Source organism: Carcharhinus amblyrhynchos, chromosome 18, assembly GCF_965287045.1.
Source record: "Carcharhinus amblyrhynchos chromosome 18, sCarAmb.v2.hapA, whole genome shotgun sequence".
Lineage (NCBI taxonomy): Eukaryota > Metazoa > Chordata > Chondrichthyes > Carcharhiniformes > Carcharhinidae > Carcharhinus > Carcharhinus amblyrhynchos.
In genome coordinates, this window is record NC_137341.1 from 10,780,862 (window position 1) to 10,800,141 (window position 19,280).

Genomic DNA, 19,280 nt, shown 5'->3' on the forward strand with positions numbered 1-19,280 from the left:
AAGCTGACAAAACAGGGCTCTCACCTCCTGTCTTGGGCTTCATCTACATGATCCAAGCTGATTGGAGTAGGTATAGCTCCTCCTCCCAAGGCTTGATCTCATTTGCATCTTAGCCAGAAGGTTGAGATGCAGGTTTTAAAAATTGCTTCAAATGAAGCTGAAATGTAACCTAATGACTTCAACAAAGCGCAGCATGTCCATACTACATTTGATCTTAGCCAAAAGGTCGAGAAGCGATTAAGTAGGGGCACCGTAAGAAAATGCTATTGGAAATTCCCAAACAAGACTTCTTTCGGTGAAGCTATGTAACACTCTGATCCTAGAGTGTTTATCTTAGCACAGGTTCTGAATTAAAGAATGCACCATAGCATTTAAGTTGGTTCATACAATAGCACCTTTCTCTCTGTTCAGTCAGTGAACACTTACCAGATGGAAGAATCCATCCTAACACTACAGCCATCTCAAAGATCGTTGCCCCGACAGGGCAATGCAACAAACTGTTAAAACTACAGACCCAAGTGTTGCAATCATCTGGATATGAAATTGGGCAGGAGACATGACTTATAATTCTGTACTCCTAAACAATTAATTGAATATATTTTCTTGGTGAGGAAAATACAAGTTCAAACAAAGCAAGGGTTACCCACGACAGTGATGCTGGTATAGTACAAGACAATGCAGAGGAAAGGTGGTTGAGGCGGACACATTGGGATGGTTTAAGACTTATCTAGATAGCCACATGAACAGACTGGGAAAAGAGGGATACAAACGAATGGTCTAGTTGGGGGCATGAGCGGCGCAGGCTTGGAGGGCCAAAGGACCTGTTCCTGTGCTGTATTGTTCTTTGAAAGGATAGGTAAACTGCTGGCTATGATTGCATTTTTGTGGTTGATTTTCATTGGCAACAGCTTGGGGACAGTAGGAACTTGGTGTTTGATTTTTCCACATTATCTCAAGCACTCTGGGGTAGCACAGTGGTTAGCACTGCTGCCTCACAGCGCCAGGGACCTGGGTTCAATTCCAGACTCGGGTGACTGCCTGTGTGGGGTTTGCACATTCTCCCCATATCTGTGTGCATTTCTTCTGAGTGCTCCGGGTTCCTCCCACAGTCCAAAGATGTATGGGTTAGGTTGATTGGCCATAATGAATTTCCCCTTAGTATCAGGGGGTTTAGGAGGGAAATATGTGGGGTTACAGGGATAGGACAGGACTTGGGTGGGATTGTTGTCAGTGCAGGCTTGATGGGCCAAATGGCCTCCTTCTGCACTGCAGATTCTATGATTCATTATTTTGAAACTTGACAGAAAGTGGGTGGGAGAGAGCAGAAAATGGAGACAAAAATACAGAAAAGAGAAAATACAAATTAAGATTTACATAAGAACATTGTGATTTGATTTTTATTCAAGATTGTGATGACAATCCTCCCAAGAGTGTTTTATATTCCTTTAATAATTAAATCGCTATAGAAGCCAAATTCAGCAAAGCATCACATTTAACTTTTAAAACAAAGAACTGGGGTGTGTTGGTTCACACTTCACTCCAGGATGAACAGAACGGTCATTAACAATGAGTTTTACTTATCACCAGCTCGTGCTTTTAAAAAACTATGTAAACATTCAATAACAATAGTTGTAAGAAACTGGTCCAGGTGATTTTGTTACCATCTACTGTTTCTTCGAGCTGTGATGTACCAGTAGACCATTTAATGGTACTTCCTCCAGCGGTCATGCTCTGCAATACGATGGAATAGAATCTACAGTTATACATCTGTCCTCAGAGTAAACTTAATCCCAACTGTGTGTAACTGGATTGAAGCACCACAGAGTGCAACATGATCGATGTGTATAGTTTGAAAAGAATTGTACTCTCATAGAAATCAAAGAAATCCTACAGTGCAGAAGGAGGGCATTTGGCCCAATAAGTCTGCAATGACAATAATCCCAGCCAAGCCCTATCCCCGCAAACCCAAATATTTACACTGCTAACCTCTCTAGCCTATACATCCCAGGACACAAAGGGGCGATTTGGCATAGCCAATGCATCTAACCCATATATCGTTGGACTGTGGGAGGAAAGTGGAACACCCGGAGGAAACCTACATAGACACAGGAAGAACATGCAAACTCCACACAGATAATGACCCGAGCTGGGAACTGAACCTGAGTCCTTGGTGCTGTGAGGCAGCAGCGCTAACCACTGTGCCTCTCTGTAATGAAAATATTGAAATGTTTATAATGTTCTCATTACTGAACTGAAGCACCTCAGAGTGCATCTTCATCGCTGTACAGAATGTGAATATAATTGCACTTTACTGTTGTAACAATTTGAACTGTTTTCTAATGTGTCTTCCAGGTTTTATATGAATATATTACTGCAAAAAAAATTGTCCTCAATTTTCTATTGCAAGAATGGGTCGATTTATTTTAACTGTCCCTCTGGCACACCGAAAGGAGCAAAACCATTAATGTGTTGGAGCAGTGTCGATTGTGTTTGGAATTTTTCAGATGAGACTGGCCCTTCTGCTCCGCTGCACTATGATGTGAGTATTTCAGGAGTGGTGGGGGCAGATTGCTATTTATAATCTGACCTTTGCAACAGAAATCAGTTTCAAAATGATCCACTGAGAGATCTTCTTCGCACCAAATTGCATGTGATTCAACTAAATCAAAGATACAATTGCAAAATTAAATCCTGCCACACCAAACGATTTCCACATTCTTTTACTCCTCTCCAGTAGCAGTTGTGAATGTTCTTTTGGCTGACTAAAGTTATGAGCAGAAAAATCAATTCTCAACTGAATTAAAATTATAATTGAATTTCTTATGAAACAAAAAAAAATTGAGATTAGTAAAATGGTACAATTTTATACACATCTCTTTAACCTATGCTTAGTACTATCTCCATTCACATTGTCTGCACCTTTAAGACTTGAATAGCAGATTAGCTGTAAAGACTCGCATTCTAATCAGTATTCTGTAAACTGAGTGTATGCCTTTATATGCCCTGTTTGTGATCAGAACTCTCCAGTCACCTGATGAAGGAACAGCATTCCGAAAGCTAGTGGCGCTTATTACCAAATAAACCTGTTGGACTCTAACCTGGTGTTGTGAGACTTTTCACTTTGTTTACTCCAGTCCAACGCAGGCATCTCCACATCATTACAAAACCACTGACAGCCGCGATGCACACACCTATAGATTTCCCACATGTTACTGGACCCTTCACTTTCCAATGCGTTGGCAACTTAAAATTCAGTCCTTAGTTTCCAGTTATGCCTTACTTCAATATTTCTCAACAGAGACTTCACTCATCTTGCTTCAATTTCCAAAATTTGTTCCAAGTGACTTTATGGGTGGTTTTTTACGATCTTGCTCGAGAGAGACTGGAAATTCCCACCCGAGGTCAACAGGCATTTCTGTTATCTTCCCCTCACCCACTCCAATTCCGTGGAAGGAGCCCAGGTAGAGTTCCAGTGAATGAGTTTTGTGCAAAAAAAAGTAGCACATTATTTTAAAAATCCCTAAAGTTCTATGACTAATTTAAATTCACAATTGAAAATTGTCTTTGTTAACCACAAGGCAACAAGGACTGCAGATCACTTGATGAATGTGCATGTCCCTTATTTTATAATATTGTGAATTATAACACAAATTTAGTGAAATACAAGTAAATTAAATACAATTCAAGCCTGGGGAAGCCTGTTCAGGTTTACTTACTAATGTGGCTGTAACTCCAAACGTAGCTGAGGATGACATAGCCCATCAGAAACATTGAAATGCCACCAATGCCGCCCTTCTTCACATCAATATATTTCTTGTAGTATGCATCATGGCCTGCACGACAGAATACAGAGAATCGGGTGGAACACCGGCAACACTGTAGGGAAACTTACTCAAGTACTGATCCATCTAATCCATCTAACCTGACTAATAAATGTTCACAGTGACACAAGGTGGAATTTTCTCAAAACAACCTAAGTGTCATAATGGCGAGAATACTGGAGCGATCTGGACCGCAATTGGCCTACACTTTTTGGGAGAGGGGCGAGTTGCACACTGGTTCTAGGAGGCGTGAGGGCCAAACACGCCATGAGCCCAGCTGCAAAGTGGTTAGGTACTACTTTAGAAGGGTGGCCCAATCTTGCAATGCACTCAGAGACCCCCTCCCAACCCCCATGGATGTTAGGACCCCCCTGCTTCATTTTTCCCCACCCCCTCTCTCACATGGATTGCTGGCATCAGGCATTGTGACCCTCCCAATGGGTCCCCTTCACAACCCCTGACATGCCCCACCCTGCATGGTTCCCCCCCCATTGTTTCCCCCACACCTTTGATACTGCCCTTAGAACCCTGGCAGTGCCCACTGGCACTGCCAGGGTACCAAGTGGGTACACACAGATGGGCATGGCCATATGGCACTGCCCAGACATTTCCCCAACCATCCAAGGGCTTCAATGGTCTCCTAGCCCGCTGCTGTGGCCATTGATCCCAGTCTCCACTAGTGGAGAACAGTAGTGATTCCCACCAGTCTCATGCTTCGCCCAAAAGTCATAACATCCCGGGAGCTGGGAGAATCCAGTGTCGAACAGGCTAAGCATGTTTAATTGCTACTTCTTGTTGTATGCATCATGGCCTGCAGAATGCAGCAGAATCGGGTGCAACACCTATCACACTGAAGTGAAGCTTTACTCAAGTACTAATCTATCCAATCCATGCTATACCTGACTAGTAAATGTCCACAGTGACACAGGGTGGAATTTTCTCAAAAAAACCTAAGTGTCATAAAGGCAAGAATACTGGAGCGATCCGGATCACAATCGTCCCACACTTTCTGGGCACAGTCTGATTTTGGAACGGGACCAGGACTACTGCAAACCATTTGGTGTGAGGCACAGAACCAATTTTTAGGTCACACACTATTTTCTGGGATCGGTGTAATCTGCACCAGGCATGGCAAGGTCGGAAAATCTCCCCTGCTGAATGCTAATGTGTAGAATTACATTACCTCAATCACACTTACATCTGCATGCGGCACGAATGATAGAAGCTGGAGATAGGAGACGTTGTATAGTCCAGCTAGGAACCTCTTTTACTTTCAAATCCAGCAGATTCCTATCGACAAATGGCACTACAAAACAATCACAAGTTGCTCAATAGATATGCATGTCACCAAACTACAAGGTGGAAAAGGAACAAGGGTACACTAAAATACTTCACCTCTGATCCAACAAAGGATCATCTCTGAATACTAATCATGTTTCACCGATCGCAAATTTAATTCTGTCTGAAAGCTAAGAAAAATCTGCTCTGACAGGCTGGTGAGAAGAATGCTATCTGGTACAGGTACTGGGACTTACAAACCAGGGAGTTTGCAGGTTTGATTCCTTGGTCCCTCTTACTCTCCTGTATTAGCCAAACTTTAGCTAAATATCCAATGTTAACTGATGGAGAATGTATGCATTGTGGTTGAGATTAGGAGTAAGATTGGTTAATTAACCTCCATTGACAACACCCCACTGTTAGGTTCACATAGGGAAAAATGCCATGTTATATGCAATGCCAGAATGTGAGGTTTGCCTATGAGACTACTCCAATTCCAATTCTCTTCCCGCACCTATGGGACTATACCCAACATGAATTAGTATCTGCAGGGGAGTGCTGAAACAGTAAAAAAAGGCTTTAATTGCTCTCGGTGTATTACCGCATCAAAAGAATTAATTCAATAATGTCTAAAGTCTGAGTTTATACAAACTGAATACTGATTCATTGGTAAAATAGTACTAGATTGCTCATGTTTATTACAAATAAATAAAGTTTACACATGAAAGTGAAGGAAATAATGATCATCTTTTAAACTAAAATGTAAGAATTCCTGAGTCAGCCATAGCATGGAATGCAAAGGAGGAATGGCCACCGCATTGTGTGCTTGTCCCTGACCATAACACAACCACCACTTGTTGGGTTATTGTGTAATCTAATGGCATTGGATGAATAATGTGTCTGTCACAGTGGAGCAGTGTACAACAAAATATCTGTGGTTCGATATATGGATTTATACCATCTTTCAGATGGGATGTTAAACTGAGGGCCTTCTCTGCCATCCTCAGTCATAAAAGATCCCATGGCCCTGTTTCACAAAAGCGCAGGAGAGTTATTCCTGGTGTCATGGCTGGTTTTTAAACCTCAATCAGCATCACTAATAAATTGATTTCACCGACACTCAGCTGGGAAAGGTTTTGGATGATCCAGGTCTCAGAATAAAACAAGCCAATTAGAAGTTATCTCTGGGTCAATGGAAGAGGCAGCAAGATGTAGTAGGGTTACATCTGACTCAGCTGTTTGGAATCATGGGGAGTAGGATTTGGCCAAGCAAGAGCAGAGGGACAAAGATGGACCAGTGGACGATGACAGAGAGAGCCACTTGGGCAGAGGGAAAGCTAGTCCTCAAGGAGAAATGATCCCATCATTCTAGAATACAAATGAGCGAATTACCATCGTCCTACTATAAATAGAAAACAAAGTTATATCTAGATCAAAAACAGTTTTATCCTTCATAATTCAATGTTATAAATTAATACAATGTGTATGTATCAAGTACTGATATATTCATGGAACCAACTGATCTTTAATCATTTCACCTTTTTTTAATGATAATGGGAATGGAGTGTAAGCAATGAGATTTCAAACAGATACAATGCAATGGATATCCTTTTGCAGCACCCAAACTGACTGAATTTCAAGTGGTTTGTAATTGTTGTGTCAACACTTAGAGATGATGCAATTCTTCCAAAATCTTTCTAAGTGTTCTCTCCGGTGGGAAACACGGTGAAACTCCAGGTGGGTTGGTCGGTGCCACCCAGATTGCAATCTACCCATACTTAGTGCAATAAATGATCCTCCACCTGGATCATGCTGAGCCAGAGACCCCAGGCATTGGATTCACCCAACTCAGAGCTCAGCTGTTCACTGCTAACAAGTGGGAGCTGGATTTAAATGGTCCCTCAGCAAGCAGCAGAGGAAAGGTGAGCTATACTTCACCCCCGAGTTGGCAGGAGAACAAGTGGCCAATCCTATCTGGAGAGTGATGGCATTTGCCACCAGTGCTAGAGGCAAGACCAGGAAGCCTGGTGTCCAAAGCTGAAAGAAATGGAATGCCATCATATGAGTGTCAAGGGTGAGTACCCATACATCTGCTCCTGGCCTCAGTCCTGCTAGTTACCCCTGGAATGTCATCCTTAATCCCTAAATGCCATCTTGCACCTTCCCAATATCCGACTTCCCAATATCTTCTTCAGAGCCCCTGGCACGCCCCATCACAACCCCATTCTGCCAAGGCATGCTGCCCACTTATGCCACCAGCTTTAAACCCTCTGACCCGCCAGGCATCGACTCATAATGTCCTCTGTGTCCCCGCAGGAAAGGTAGTCCACAATAAAGCAGAGAGGGAAAAGATGGGCAGGGGATGCCCAAGTTGTGAGTCCTCACCCACCCATTGAGGAAAGAGTGTTGGAGATTGCAGGGAAGACCAGGAGCGAGCAGCGACTGATAACGAGGTTGGCCTGCACCAGAGAAGTGAGGATCCACTGCAACTTACCCCAGATGACCAGTCTCAGACCCTTGTCTTTCCCATTCACTTAACCCATGCCCCTTGACTTGCAGAATCTCCATCAGATTGGTTAGCACTGCTGCCTCACAGCACCAAGGAACCTGGATAGATTCCCGACTTGGGTCACTGTCTGTGCAGTGTCCACGTTCTCCCTACGTCTGCATGGGTTTCCTCCGGGTGCTTCGGTTCCTCCAGAATGATGTGCTGGTTGGGTGCATTGGCCATGCTAAATTCTCCCTCAGTGTACCCGAACATGTGCCAGAGTGTGGAGACAAGGGGATTTTCATTGTAAGCCTACTTCTGACACTCACAAATAAACATTAACTTTAGATGAGGCTGGGCCATCTGGAGTCACTGGTCTCTGCAATCCAAGAGAACACCTTGGAGCAGAGCTCTGAGGAGGACGCTGAAGAATATCATAGCTTTTATCTTTTGTTATTCATTCATGGGACATGGGCATCACTGGCTGGCCAGCATTTAGTGTCCATCCCTAGTTGTCCTTGAGAAGGTGATGTGAGTTGCCTTCTTGAATCGCTACAGTCCATGTTCTGTGGGTTGACCCTCAATGCTGTTAGGGTCGGAAATCCAGGATTTTGACTCAGCAACTGTGAAGGAATGGCAATATATTTCCAAGTCAGGATGGTGAGTGGCTTGGAGGGGAAATTGCAGGTGGTGGTGTTTCTACTGCCCTTGTCCTACTAGACGGAAGTGGTCATGGGTTTGGAAGGTGCTGTGTAAGGATCTTTGGTGAATTGCTGCAGTGCATCTTGTAGATAGTGTACATTGCTGCTACTGAGCATCAGTGCGTGGAGGGATTGAATGTTTGTAGATGTGGTGCCAATCAAGCGGGCTGTTTTGTCCTGGATGGTGTCAAGCTTCTTGTGTTTTGTTGGAACTGCAGCCATCCAGCCAAGTGGGGAGTATTCCGTCCCACTCCTGACTTGTACCTTGTAGATGGTGGATAGGCTTTGGAGAATCAGGAGGTGAGTTACTTGCCGCAGTATTCCTCGCCTTTGACCCGCTCTTGTACCAGTGTGTTTATGCGGTGAGTCCAGTTGAGTTTCTGTTCAATGGTAACCCTAAGGATGTTGACAGTGGGGGATTCAGTGATGGTAACAACATTGAATGTCAATGGGTGGTGGTTAGAGTGTCTCTTGTTGGCGATGATCATTGCCTGGCATTTGTGTGGCATGAATGTTACTTACCACTTGTCAGCCCAAGCTTGGATATTGTCTGGATCTTGTTGCATTTGAACATGGACTGCTTCAGTATTTGAGGAGTCGCGAATGGTGCTGAACATTGTGCAATCATCGACGAGCATACCCACTTCTGACCTTATGACAGAGAGAAGGTCATTGATGAAGCAGCTGAAGATTGCTGGGCCTAGGACACTACCCTGAGGGACTCCTGCAGAGATGTTCTGGAGCTGAGATGACCGATCTTCCACAACCACAACCATCTTTCTATGTGCCAGGTATGACTCAAACCAGCGGAGAGTTTGCCCCTGATACCCACTGATTTCAGCTAAAGCTCCTTGATGCCACACCATTACCTCAGTGCACCATCCACTCAGCGTAGAGACACACACTTCCGCAGGAGATATTAGCAGACAGGCTTCTGGGTCACTATCTGGCGAGCACTATGCAGCTGTTGATGCACATCAGGCAGAGAGTAAGGAAGGTTTGTTTTGGAGGGCTTTTAAAAATTCAAAACATTTGGGGTTCTTCAAAAAAAACGCATCCTTCGGGTGAATTTCCCTAAAGAACTTTGGAAATCCTTTTAAGCTACTGTGTGCCATTCAGATCCAGTGGAGGCACAAAGGTGGCAGCTAATGCCAAGACAAAGAAAGATTCATAGGATAGGATTGACATAAAAGAAATGGAAATAAAAGCAAGTGCACTGGGAGCCTACATGCCATGTACAATCATTGCACCATGTTGCTGAAAGTTGTAAACTATTTGTGCGGCAATAAACAATGTTATATAGTTATTGGAATTTTCCTTTGTGAATTGACAGCAACACTGCTAACATAAAATATTGGACATTGAAATAAAGCAGAGAGAATAGGTTTGCCTCCCGTCGGTGGTAGAATATAACATCACACATATATATGTATACACACATTTCCCAGGTTCACACTCTCTCTGGTGTCCTTTGCCTTTTGTACATGCACACGGACAGTGATTAACTAGTGTCATTAGACTAATCAATAATTGAGGATACGTTATGTATAAAAACACTAGTGATGATCTGGGATTGCGAATTTATTACAACCTCAACATTAGCCATTGTCACGTTGTTAAAATGGAAGACTTACATTTATTAAGTGTTTCTCAGAAATGTCTCAAATGTATCATACACAATTGAAGGCAATGATTCTTGTTATGTAGGGAAATATAGCTTTCATTTTGTGTGCAGCACAATTCCACAATAGCAATGAGATGAATGACCAAGTCATCCGTTTTTGGCTCTGCTCCACTCAGTACTGCATTGGATGTCAAATCCATTTATCATATGCTTGGCTATACCGCTCCCATTGTATTGAAGAGTTTCATTCTATTTTTTCACTTACTTGTCTATGAGTTGCTGATGATGTTACCGAGAGAGATAAACAACGAACAGCGGGATGATCAAGGAAATCAAAAGTCAGTGAATAATGTCCTGCCTGTTGTAAAGTTCCAGAAAATGATGGAAATGTTTCAGTTAAGCTCTGCAATGCATTCAAGTATTTGTTTTAAACCAGACTGGACAGCATCCACAATAAACTGGCAGATTTACATTGTTTAGGCAAGATTTTAACACACAGAAATTGTCGGAGTGATTGTCAGGGTGATTTTCAAGTTAATTTACAGGAAGCGGCAGGCAGCCTGCACCTGGGGGATGCTCCATTCACTTTGAGAACAGCTTGGGAGGCAATGGAGGGCACTCAACCTTGACAACCACATGACTGCCAGAGTCAATTGCTGTAGAGAGCGTCATGATTGGCTGCTTCCTGGTGTAAAGAGAACTTACAAGGCATCAAATTCACAGATATATTATGACATAAATAACTTGCATTTTATCATCATCCATTGTGGCAATATGTTGAATAAATTCTGTCTGTACATTACGTCCTCAAAGTTAAAATTAATTAATTGGTCATAAGTAAAGCTTACATTAACACTGCAGTGAAGTTACTGTGAAACTCCCCCAGTCACCACACTTCAGCGCCTGTTCAGGTCAATGCACCTAACTAGCAAGTCTTTCAGACTGTGGGAGGAACACACACAGACACGGGAGAACATGCAGACTCCACAGAGTGACCAAAGCTGGGAATTGAACCTGGGTCCCTGGCGCTGTGGGGCAGCAGTGCTGACCACTGTGCCACCATCCTCTCTGACAGCATGATTTGCCATCTACGAGAGTCATTGAAGATGGATTGATGGTCCAGCACATTTAAACTGTGCTGAGTTCCTGATTGCAGCTGTACTGTCCAGGGTTGGTCACAGAGCTTAGGAAGCTCCTGGGTATTTCCCCCGCAGGGGATTGCCTCTTGGCTTTTTGTCTAAGATCCAGCGTTGTTATATTTAGAGTGGGGAGGCTTGGTTTTCCTCATTAGTTGGGTGGCTTTGGTCTAACACAAATCACAGCAGAAGAATCAAACATGTAAACACAGTGAGTACTGAGTCAGAGTGACACTGTCAAACTGAATGGTCTCTCTCCTTGTGTTTGGGAACCATTCTGTGATTGTCAGAATTTCTGGAACACCAGGAACAGTGATATTCCAGCATACATCTGCTTTGGGAAGCCAGGAGCAGTAAAATCACATGCGAAGAAGCTGTGACTACTATCTTTGGAGCAAAGGAGATTGAGGGGAGGTTTGATAGAAGTGTGCAAAATTCTTGGTATGGATCATTGTGTTGATTGAGTCTGAGAGCTTGACTCTCAATAAAATTGACGAGAAGAGGCTTACAGCTTTTAAAAAGCGGATCCAGCAAAAGGTCCTTTGAATCAGCTGGACAGAGTGAAGACCCCGATGGATTTATCTATTGGAATATTGAGAGTGGGGCAGCACAGTGGCACAGGGAGGCATGGTGGCACAGTGGTTAGCACTGCTGCCTCACAGCAACAGGGACCCATGTTTACTTCTAACCTGAGGTGACAGTTTGTGCGGAGATTGCACATTCTCCCCGTGTCTATGTGGGTTTCCTCCAGGTGCTCCAAAGATTTGTGGATTAGGTTGATTGGCCATGCTAAATTGTCCTTTAGTGTCAGGAGAATTAGCAGGGTAAATGCGTGGGGTTATGGGGATAGTGCCTGGGTGGAATTGTTATTAGTGCAGACTTGATGGGTCGAATGGCCTCCTTCTGCATTGCAGGGATTCTATGAGAGTCTGAGCATCTCAGGAGCTTTGACCTGAAGTGAAGAAGTGGAAATGGAGAAAGTCCAACCACTGGAAAAGGTAGGATGAGTGTGCTGTTTGCAACAATAGAAGATGAAACATCAGGAAAGAACAAGCCAGGTTGGAGAAGGACTGGGTGGGTGAACAACATCAGAAACCAGATGAATGGAGGAATGACAATGGTGCACAGAATTGCACTGAACAGGGATTCCACATGAACTATGCCTAATATGGGTGGTACAAGATTATGATAGGTTTAGATGGGGCAGACAAAGTTGTTTCCATTAGCTGATGGTACAAGGACTGTGGCACATAGATTTGCGGAAGAGATCCAGGAAAGATGTGAGAGAGAAATCTTTTAGGTATTGAATGATAATGACATGGAACTTGCCACCAATGAAGGAAGCAGAAATAATCAATGAATTCTAAAGGAAATTGGATGGACACTTGATGGAATCAACCTTGCAGGGTTACAGGAGAAACTGGGGAAGAGACACTGACTAGATTTCTGTATGGAGAGCTAGTAGGGACTCGCTGGAAAGAATGGCCTTCTCTTGCACTGTAATGACTAACACTCTTATGGAGGCCAGAGGAAAAAGACAGCACTGACAGTGGACACTCAATCTTATTGCCTTACACAACACTGCTGCTATCACCCTGGTGGAAGTATATCACTGTGAAAGAGCTGGAGTGGTCATTCACCCTATTGTTAGTCTGGCGTTCACATAGTGAGATGTAGCAAAGCCAGTGAAAAGCTAGTGGTGAGCCCCCTTTTGAAACAATTGCAGTCCAACTGGTTTAGGTACACCCATAAGTCAAAATGGTGTGCAGCTCAGAGGAGAATTTGCAGGTCCAGTATGCAAGAACAGAACAAAGGGCTGGGGGCTGAATAAATGATGATTTTGACAGGACTTTGAACCATATATATGTTTATTTAAAGGTGTCTTCTGTAAAAACCACTACATGATCTGCTTTGTCCTCAGGGCAATTTGCCAAGGTTAAGGCCAACTGACTGCTCTTTTAGGTGGTCACGAGTGTCTCCACAGGCCACTGATCTGGCTAAGGGACAATGATTGCTGTTCTGCTGATGGAAGTGCTTTACCTTCACTGAACTAAAGAAGGCAATGGGTGATAGTCTCATTGCAGTGGTTCAACTGCATCATCAGTGAGGCTGGATGAGCCAGCAGATATACCAACAAAATGGATGCTACTTCCAGGCTCCTAACGGAAACAGCAGAACGTGCCAAGCTGTGCGAGGTCTTCGACAATCTGCAGATTTAGTGTTACCTGCTTGAGACCCCCAAAAAAATCAGCAAACATCTGAGGGAGTCAAAAAGGGATTACAAAGGTTGGAGAATCCTGAAACTCCTTGTTGAGCAATGCTCCTTCTCAACTGTTTGTGAGAATCTGGTCATCAGATGCAAAGTGTTTTCAGTGTTGTCGTACATGACACAGGTCTGGCCCATACCTCAGTCCAGCATGTGACAATCAAATACACCATCTTTCATTTTATCTGGAGTTTGAAAATGGACTATATCTGCACAAATATTTAAACCTTCAGATAAAAGGAGGAAAACACCCTCACAATGGCTTCATCCTGAATGGCACATTGTGTGTGGCTGCATCAAGCTCTGCAGAGATGCTCAGTTAACCAACACAGTGTCACTACATGCCAGGTTCTATCTGCCCCTGGTGTTCCAAAAGATGGATCTGGCCAGTTCCCCACAAAATTCTCCATTCAGTTGGACTGCACCATACGACCTGTCATTGGTTTGTGCATAAAAACACCTCATTTCAATGAGGCAGTGGTCCCTATATTCGACAACTTGAAAACCCTAAGGAGAAAGGAAATGCTGGATCCTATCAGACGGTTTACTGAGCATACTGTTAGAGTCATTTGGTAGAATGCTTCATCACAAGAACTTTCAACCAAGCATTTGAATAGTGGTGAGGACACTCTGCATCAAATCCTTCGTGCACACCCAGAGTTGCAGTGCCATCATACTGTGTTCTTTCGGTGGCTGAAATATGGTAGAGTTCATTTGCAAAGGATGCTTGGAAAGAGGTGCAGTAGTTTTTTGTCACGATTCATCCTAAGCAGGATTCTGTCCTTGATGTCCTGTTCTCAAGGATGTACACTGAGATAAATATCAACTGGTGCTACCGGAGTTGAGGGGGTTGAGCTATGAGGAGAGGCTGAATAAACTAGGCTTGTACTCGTTAGAGTTTAGAAGAATGAGGGGAGATCTCATTGAGACGTATAAGATGATGAATGGGATGGATAGGATAGAGGTGGAGAGACTCTTCCCGCTCAGAAAGGATAGTAGGACTAGGGGGCACAGCCTCAAGATAAAGGGGGGGGCGGTTTAGAACGGAGTTGAGGAGGAACTTCTTCACTCAAAGGGTGGTGAATCTCTGGAATTCTCTGCCCGTTGAAGTGGTGGAGGCTACCTCGCTAGATATTTTTAAGATGCGGGTTGATGGGTTTTTGATAAGAGAGGGGATTAAGGGTTATGGGGAGAGGGCGGGAATGTGGAACTGAGCCACGACAGATCAGCCATGATCTTATTGAATGGCGGGGCAGGCTCGAAGGACTAGATGGCCTACTCCTGCTCCTATTTCTTATGTTCTTAACTTGGTGAACAATACATTTTGGAATATCCAAAACCTCTTGGTCTTCTAATGCAAGGAGCTAACCACAACTGAGTACTGTAGACCTACATATTCTAAGGTCCAGGACTATGAGCTCAGGGATGTATTGAAGAATGTGGCAACTGCCACAAAGGCTCCATGGAAATTGGCCACATTTCAAGGCCCTCACAGTATAGTACACTGAAGGTCTGGAACTAGCGTAAAACTCCTTGGGCCGTATATATCAGGAGATGTTCAATGTAAGAGTTAGCAACTAGCGTGGCAGATGGCATGTTTGGCTTAATTGCAAGTGGGTTGGAGGTCTTGTTGAAACCACACCTGGAGTTTCTGTACAATTTTGGTCTCATACTTAAGGAAGAGTACGCTTTCTTTTGAGGCAGTGGAATAAAAGCTCAGTAGATCTATTTTTGACTTGAGAGGAAGGCAAGGTTGACTAGAATGTGCTTATTTTCTCTGGTGTTTGGAAGAATGTTGAGAGATTGTTCCTCCTGGTTGGAGAGTTGAGAAGTAGCGGACATAGTCCAGGATAAAGTGATAGCCATTTCAGACTGAGATGAGGAGAAATTTCTTCACTGGTGAGAGTCGAGAATCTTTTCAATTCTCCCCCAGACGTGTTCTGGATGCTTAGTTGTTGAATGCATTCACAGCTGAGACGGTTCAATTTTTGGGCTTTAAGGGGGTCAGGAATATGGATGGAGATTGGGTAGGAAAGTGGAAGTTGAGGTGGAGGATCAGCCATGATCTTATTTAAATGGTGGATCAGACTTCAAGGGGCTTTGTTGCCAATTTCTTATGCTGTGGAATGTAAATGTGGTCTGCGATGCGAGTGTCATGGGGCACTCCAAGTTATCATTTATTGTAGCGTGGCAAATAGTGAACAGCCACATCTGAATTGCACTGTGCTTTGACATATTTATATATATTGTTGGGAAAAAAGATCCATTCCTCTCAAATGAAAGGAAACATTTTGAAAGACGCCCCAGAGTGAGTAAGAGCACTGAGAATTGCTGCTGTTTCTGCTCTGGGGTGATTCATCTCCAGGAACCATGGACAAGGCTGGTTACCATGGCGACCAACGGCTGGGCCGAAAGCACCGCCTTATTGACACGGACTGTGATGATATCCCCGCCCCATTTACCACTACCACAAACTCCCTGCTTTCACTGACTGATCCCCAAACTAACCAGCAGCTCATCAATTCCTTTCCTGATATACTCTCACCTTTCCCTTTATCCATGGTGGTCCCCGCGAAGAAGCATGGGACTGAGGTCATGAGCTATGGGCATCATGGGATTGAGGTCAACTGGCCACAGGGGAACCGAGCCTCATGGGATTGAGGTCAACTGGCCACGGGGAGCAGAGCCTCATGGGATTGAGATCAGTGGTCATGGGAGAGCAGAGCCTCATGAGGTGGAAGTCAATTGGCTGAAATAAAACTCAAGCAAATACCTCGAAAGTAGGAATTAATTTAATTTTATTTTCAAATGAAGTATGTTTAACGCTACAATTCTTTTAAAATGTTCATCAAAAGCCTATGACTTCCATTTTCAGCAACTATTCAGAAAGGTTGACAATTTAGGCCTCTAGTGTGTTGTGGCCTTCACTCTCACACACAGGTGGTTTGTACTGACACAAACTCACCACTTACACCCTGCAGAAGTCACACTCGGGATCTCAACCCTTCAGGATTGTCCAGGACTCTGCATAGGAATTAAAGATCAGTTTCCTCCTGGATTCTCTTGTCAACAGCCCATGATAAATCATAGGGCCAGTTAAAAAAGGTTTTTTTTTGCATTTTCTTTGAACAATTTTGTTGTTGCAAATGAAAGAAGTAATGGAGGCGGTGGAAAAGACTGTTCAGGTGGGCAATGCGATCAGAGACGGGAAGTTATCTAATGAAATGTCCAGGACCCCAAAAGTCAGAGTTGCCAATCCAGGTCAAATAAAAGTTAATTTTATTCTATTGGTCAGACCTGGTTTTTGAGCCTTGGTCCTTTCAGGCTCTTCCCTTTATTACGAATACCATTACTGAATTTTATATTTCCACAGGTCAATCTCTCTTGGTATTGTTTACAGACAAATCAAGGACAAAGCATGGTCTTTAGATCATTTGAAGTTAGGGAAACAGGTTGCACACACAATGCCATACATTCTGCTCTTACAGCGGAAGTTAATTGGTTCCCTGAGAGGATTAAACAAACTGGGCTGATAAGAAGCATTTCGATGGGCAAAATGAGATTAGAATAGATAGCTACTTGATGGCCTGCGAAAACATAATGGGCCAAAGGGTCTCTATTTGTGCTATATGACCAAAACATACTAGATTTGGAAGCGGTGTAGGCACTCAGGTTGATTCTCCTGGCTGGGGAATCTAGAAATCAGTGCCACAATCTCAGGATAAGAGGCGTCTGATGATTTTATACTGAGATGAGAAAGCCTGTCACTCAAAGGGTTGTGAATCTTTGGAACTCTTTACTCCAGAGGGTTGTGGATGCTCTATTGTTTATTGTATTTAAAGCTGAGATAGATGAATTTTTGGTCTTTCAGGGAGAGAAGGAATACGGGGAGCAAGGGTTTAACTCAGTTGGCTGGACGCCTGGTTTGTGATGCAGAGTGATGCCAACAGTGTGGGTTCAATTCCCATAATGGCTGAGGTAATTCATGAAGGCCTGCCTTCTCAACCTCACCTGAGTTGTGGCAATTCTTGGGTTAAATCACCCCCAGTCAGCTTTTCCCCTCAAAGGGGAGGAAACAGCCTATGGTCATCTGGGATTATAGAAACCTTGTGGGGAGTGATTGAGAAGGTTTCCTTTTATTCATTCATGGGACATGGGCGCTGCTGGCTGGCCAGCATTTATTGTTCATCCCTAACTGCTTTTGAGAAGGTGGTGATGGAGTTGAAACTGAAAATTAGCCATGATGGTGTTGAATGATGGAAAAGTTTTGTCTGGCTGTTACTATTTCTGATGTTCTTACTTAATATTCCCATTTAAATTCATATGCCCTTACTTATTTAGCCCATTTAAGTTTAGGCTGTAATTACACACTCAGGTCAGAGGGGATGGTGTGGCTTCTCCAGCTGATTTCCAAATATTTGTGAGCTGGAAGGAGATGATGTTGATCAAAAACATTTTGCCAACAGCCAGAAATTGAACAAGCATCCCATGAAATGCTTCTCTCTTTGAACGTTGATGATCATCAGATGCACTGAGACTTCTAACAGTCTACAGAAGAAACATTAGTTGAGGGAAGCCACAGTGGCACTGCTGCCTCACAGCTCCAGGGCTCTGGGTTCGATTACCCGCTTGGATCACAGTGTGAAGTTTGTATGTTCTCCCCATGTCTATGTGCTCCAGTTTCCTCCCATACTCCACAGATGTGTGGATTAGATATATTGGCCATCCTAAATTTCCCCTGAATGTCCAGGGATGCATAGGTAAGAGGGATTAGCAGCGTAATTATGTGGGGTTACAGGGATAGAGCCTAGGTGGAATTGTTGTTGGTGCAGACTCAATGGGCTGAATGGCCTCCTTCTGCACAGTAAGGTTTTTATGATTCTATTCTGTGAAGGTTGTTGAGTTAGAAAAAAAAGGATGCCTTTGGATTTTACCTTTTATCAAAAAGGTCATTAGAAGTATCAAGGACGCGGCTTACTGGAGGGCTACCTAATGATTTACATTTATAGAAACATAATGCCAGACCAACCTTTAGAAGGATTTCCTTTCATGTGTCAAGTTGCACTTATTGATGGTTAAGCCTGCTGCGCAGCATTGAACTTGGCCAAATTGAGTGGGATTATGTTCACACATTTGGACCAGCTTATACGGAGGTGAAGATGTGGTTGAAAATCCAACTGATGTGTGCTTTCAGGATTTTAAAGGATAATTACATCAATGTAATAATCTTACCTAGGCCAACTTTCAGCCACCAATCACCCTTATTTACAGTGTTCGAAATGCCATTCCACAGCTATAGAGTACAGGTCGGCTTCAAGTCTATCGACTGCTGTCCTGAATAGAGCCAGCTGATTTGAAACCCCTCATTCCCCACCGCTGATCCTTCCCTTTTGGCAGAGCCTCCACTCACCAAATAGAGAAGCTTGTATTCTCCCTGTCCCATGGGAAGATGTTTTGTGGATCCCCCCATGGCCATCGTAACAGTCAGTATCTGAAGTATAGAAATGCTTAAAAGTAACCTGAATGTATTTTTTTTTAATAGAAATAAATACAGATTTCCAGGACAGTACTCTAGGGAACCTTAAAAATGCCCAAATACATCAGTGATTAGTGCACAAGGTGGAGTGGCTATTTTGGAAGGGGTTTGCACAGGTTTCTGTGGGGCTCCTGTTTGTCCTTTCCAGCATTGGTTGGAATAATGCTACGGTTTTTATTCTTTGAAGTGATGTGGGTTTTGCTGGCAAGGCTAACATTTGTTGCCCATCCCTGATTACCTTAAACTGGGTGACTTTACAGCCATTTCAGAGGGTAATCAAGAGTCAATCACATTGCTGTGCGTCTGGAGCCACATGTAGGGCAGGCTGGGTAAGGGAGGCAGATTTCCTTCCCCAAAGGACATTAATGAATCAGTCATGGTCACCATCACTGAGATTAGCTTTCAGATTTATGAATTGTGTTCAAATTCC

At 43.6% G+C, this 19,280-nt stretch overlaps 2 protein-coding genes across 2 annotated transcripts in view; one reads left to right on the forward strand and one right to left on the reverse strand.

The window, feature by feature from the left end:
• Positions 1 to 1,399: 1,399 nt before the first annotated feature.
• On the reverse strand, positions 1,400 to 15,937 carry atp5mf (ATP synthase membrane subunit f). Its single transcript, XM_080206363.1, has 4 exons — positions 15,860 to 15,937; positions 5,020 to 5,127; positions 3,717 to 3,833; positions 1,400 to 1,731 (listed from the first exon to the last, which is right to left on the reverse strand). Exons 1-4 carry the CDS (start codon positions 15,909 to 15,911, stop codon positions 1,703 to 1,705), a joined length of 306 nt encoding a protein of 101 aa, XP_080062489.1. The 5' UTR covers positions 15,912 to 15,937; the 3' UTR covers positions 1,400 to 1,702.
• Positions 15,938 to 16,005: 68 nt separating this feature from the next.
• Positions 16,006 to 19,280, forward strand: part of LOC145354647 (equilibrative nucleoside transporter 4-like) — a 241,243-nt gene continuing 237,968 nt past the window's right edge. Inside the window, exon 1 of the mRNA XM_080206079.1 lies at positions 16,006 to 16,094. The gene's annotated coding sequence lies outside the window, so the exon portion shown is untranslated. The remainder of the gene's footprint in view (positions 16,095 to 19,280) is intronic.

Bases quoted from the DNA above. Each gene is read 5' to 3' on its own strand.
- atp5mf (XM_080206363.1), bottom strand. From the start codon at position 15,911: ATGACCTCAGTCCCATGCTTCTTCGCGGGGACCACCATGGATAAAGGG. The intron at 5,128-15,859 runs GTGAGAGTATAT...ATTGTTTTGTAG, and splicing joins CACCATGGATAAAGGGAAAG to TGCCATTTGTCGATAGGAAT. The intron at 3,834-5,019 runs GTAAGTGTGATT...TCTGTCGTGCAG, and splicing joins CATTCGTGCCGCATGCAGAT to GCCATGATGCATACTACAAG.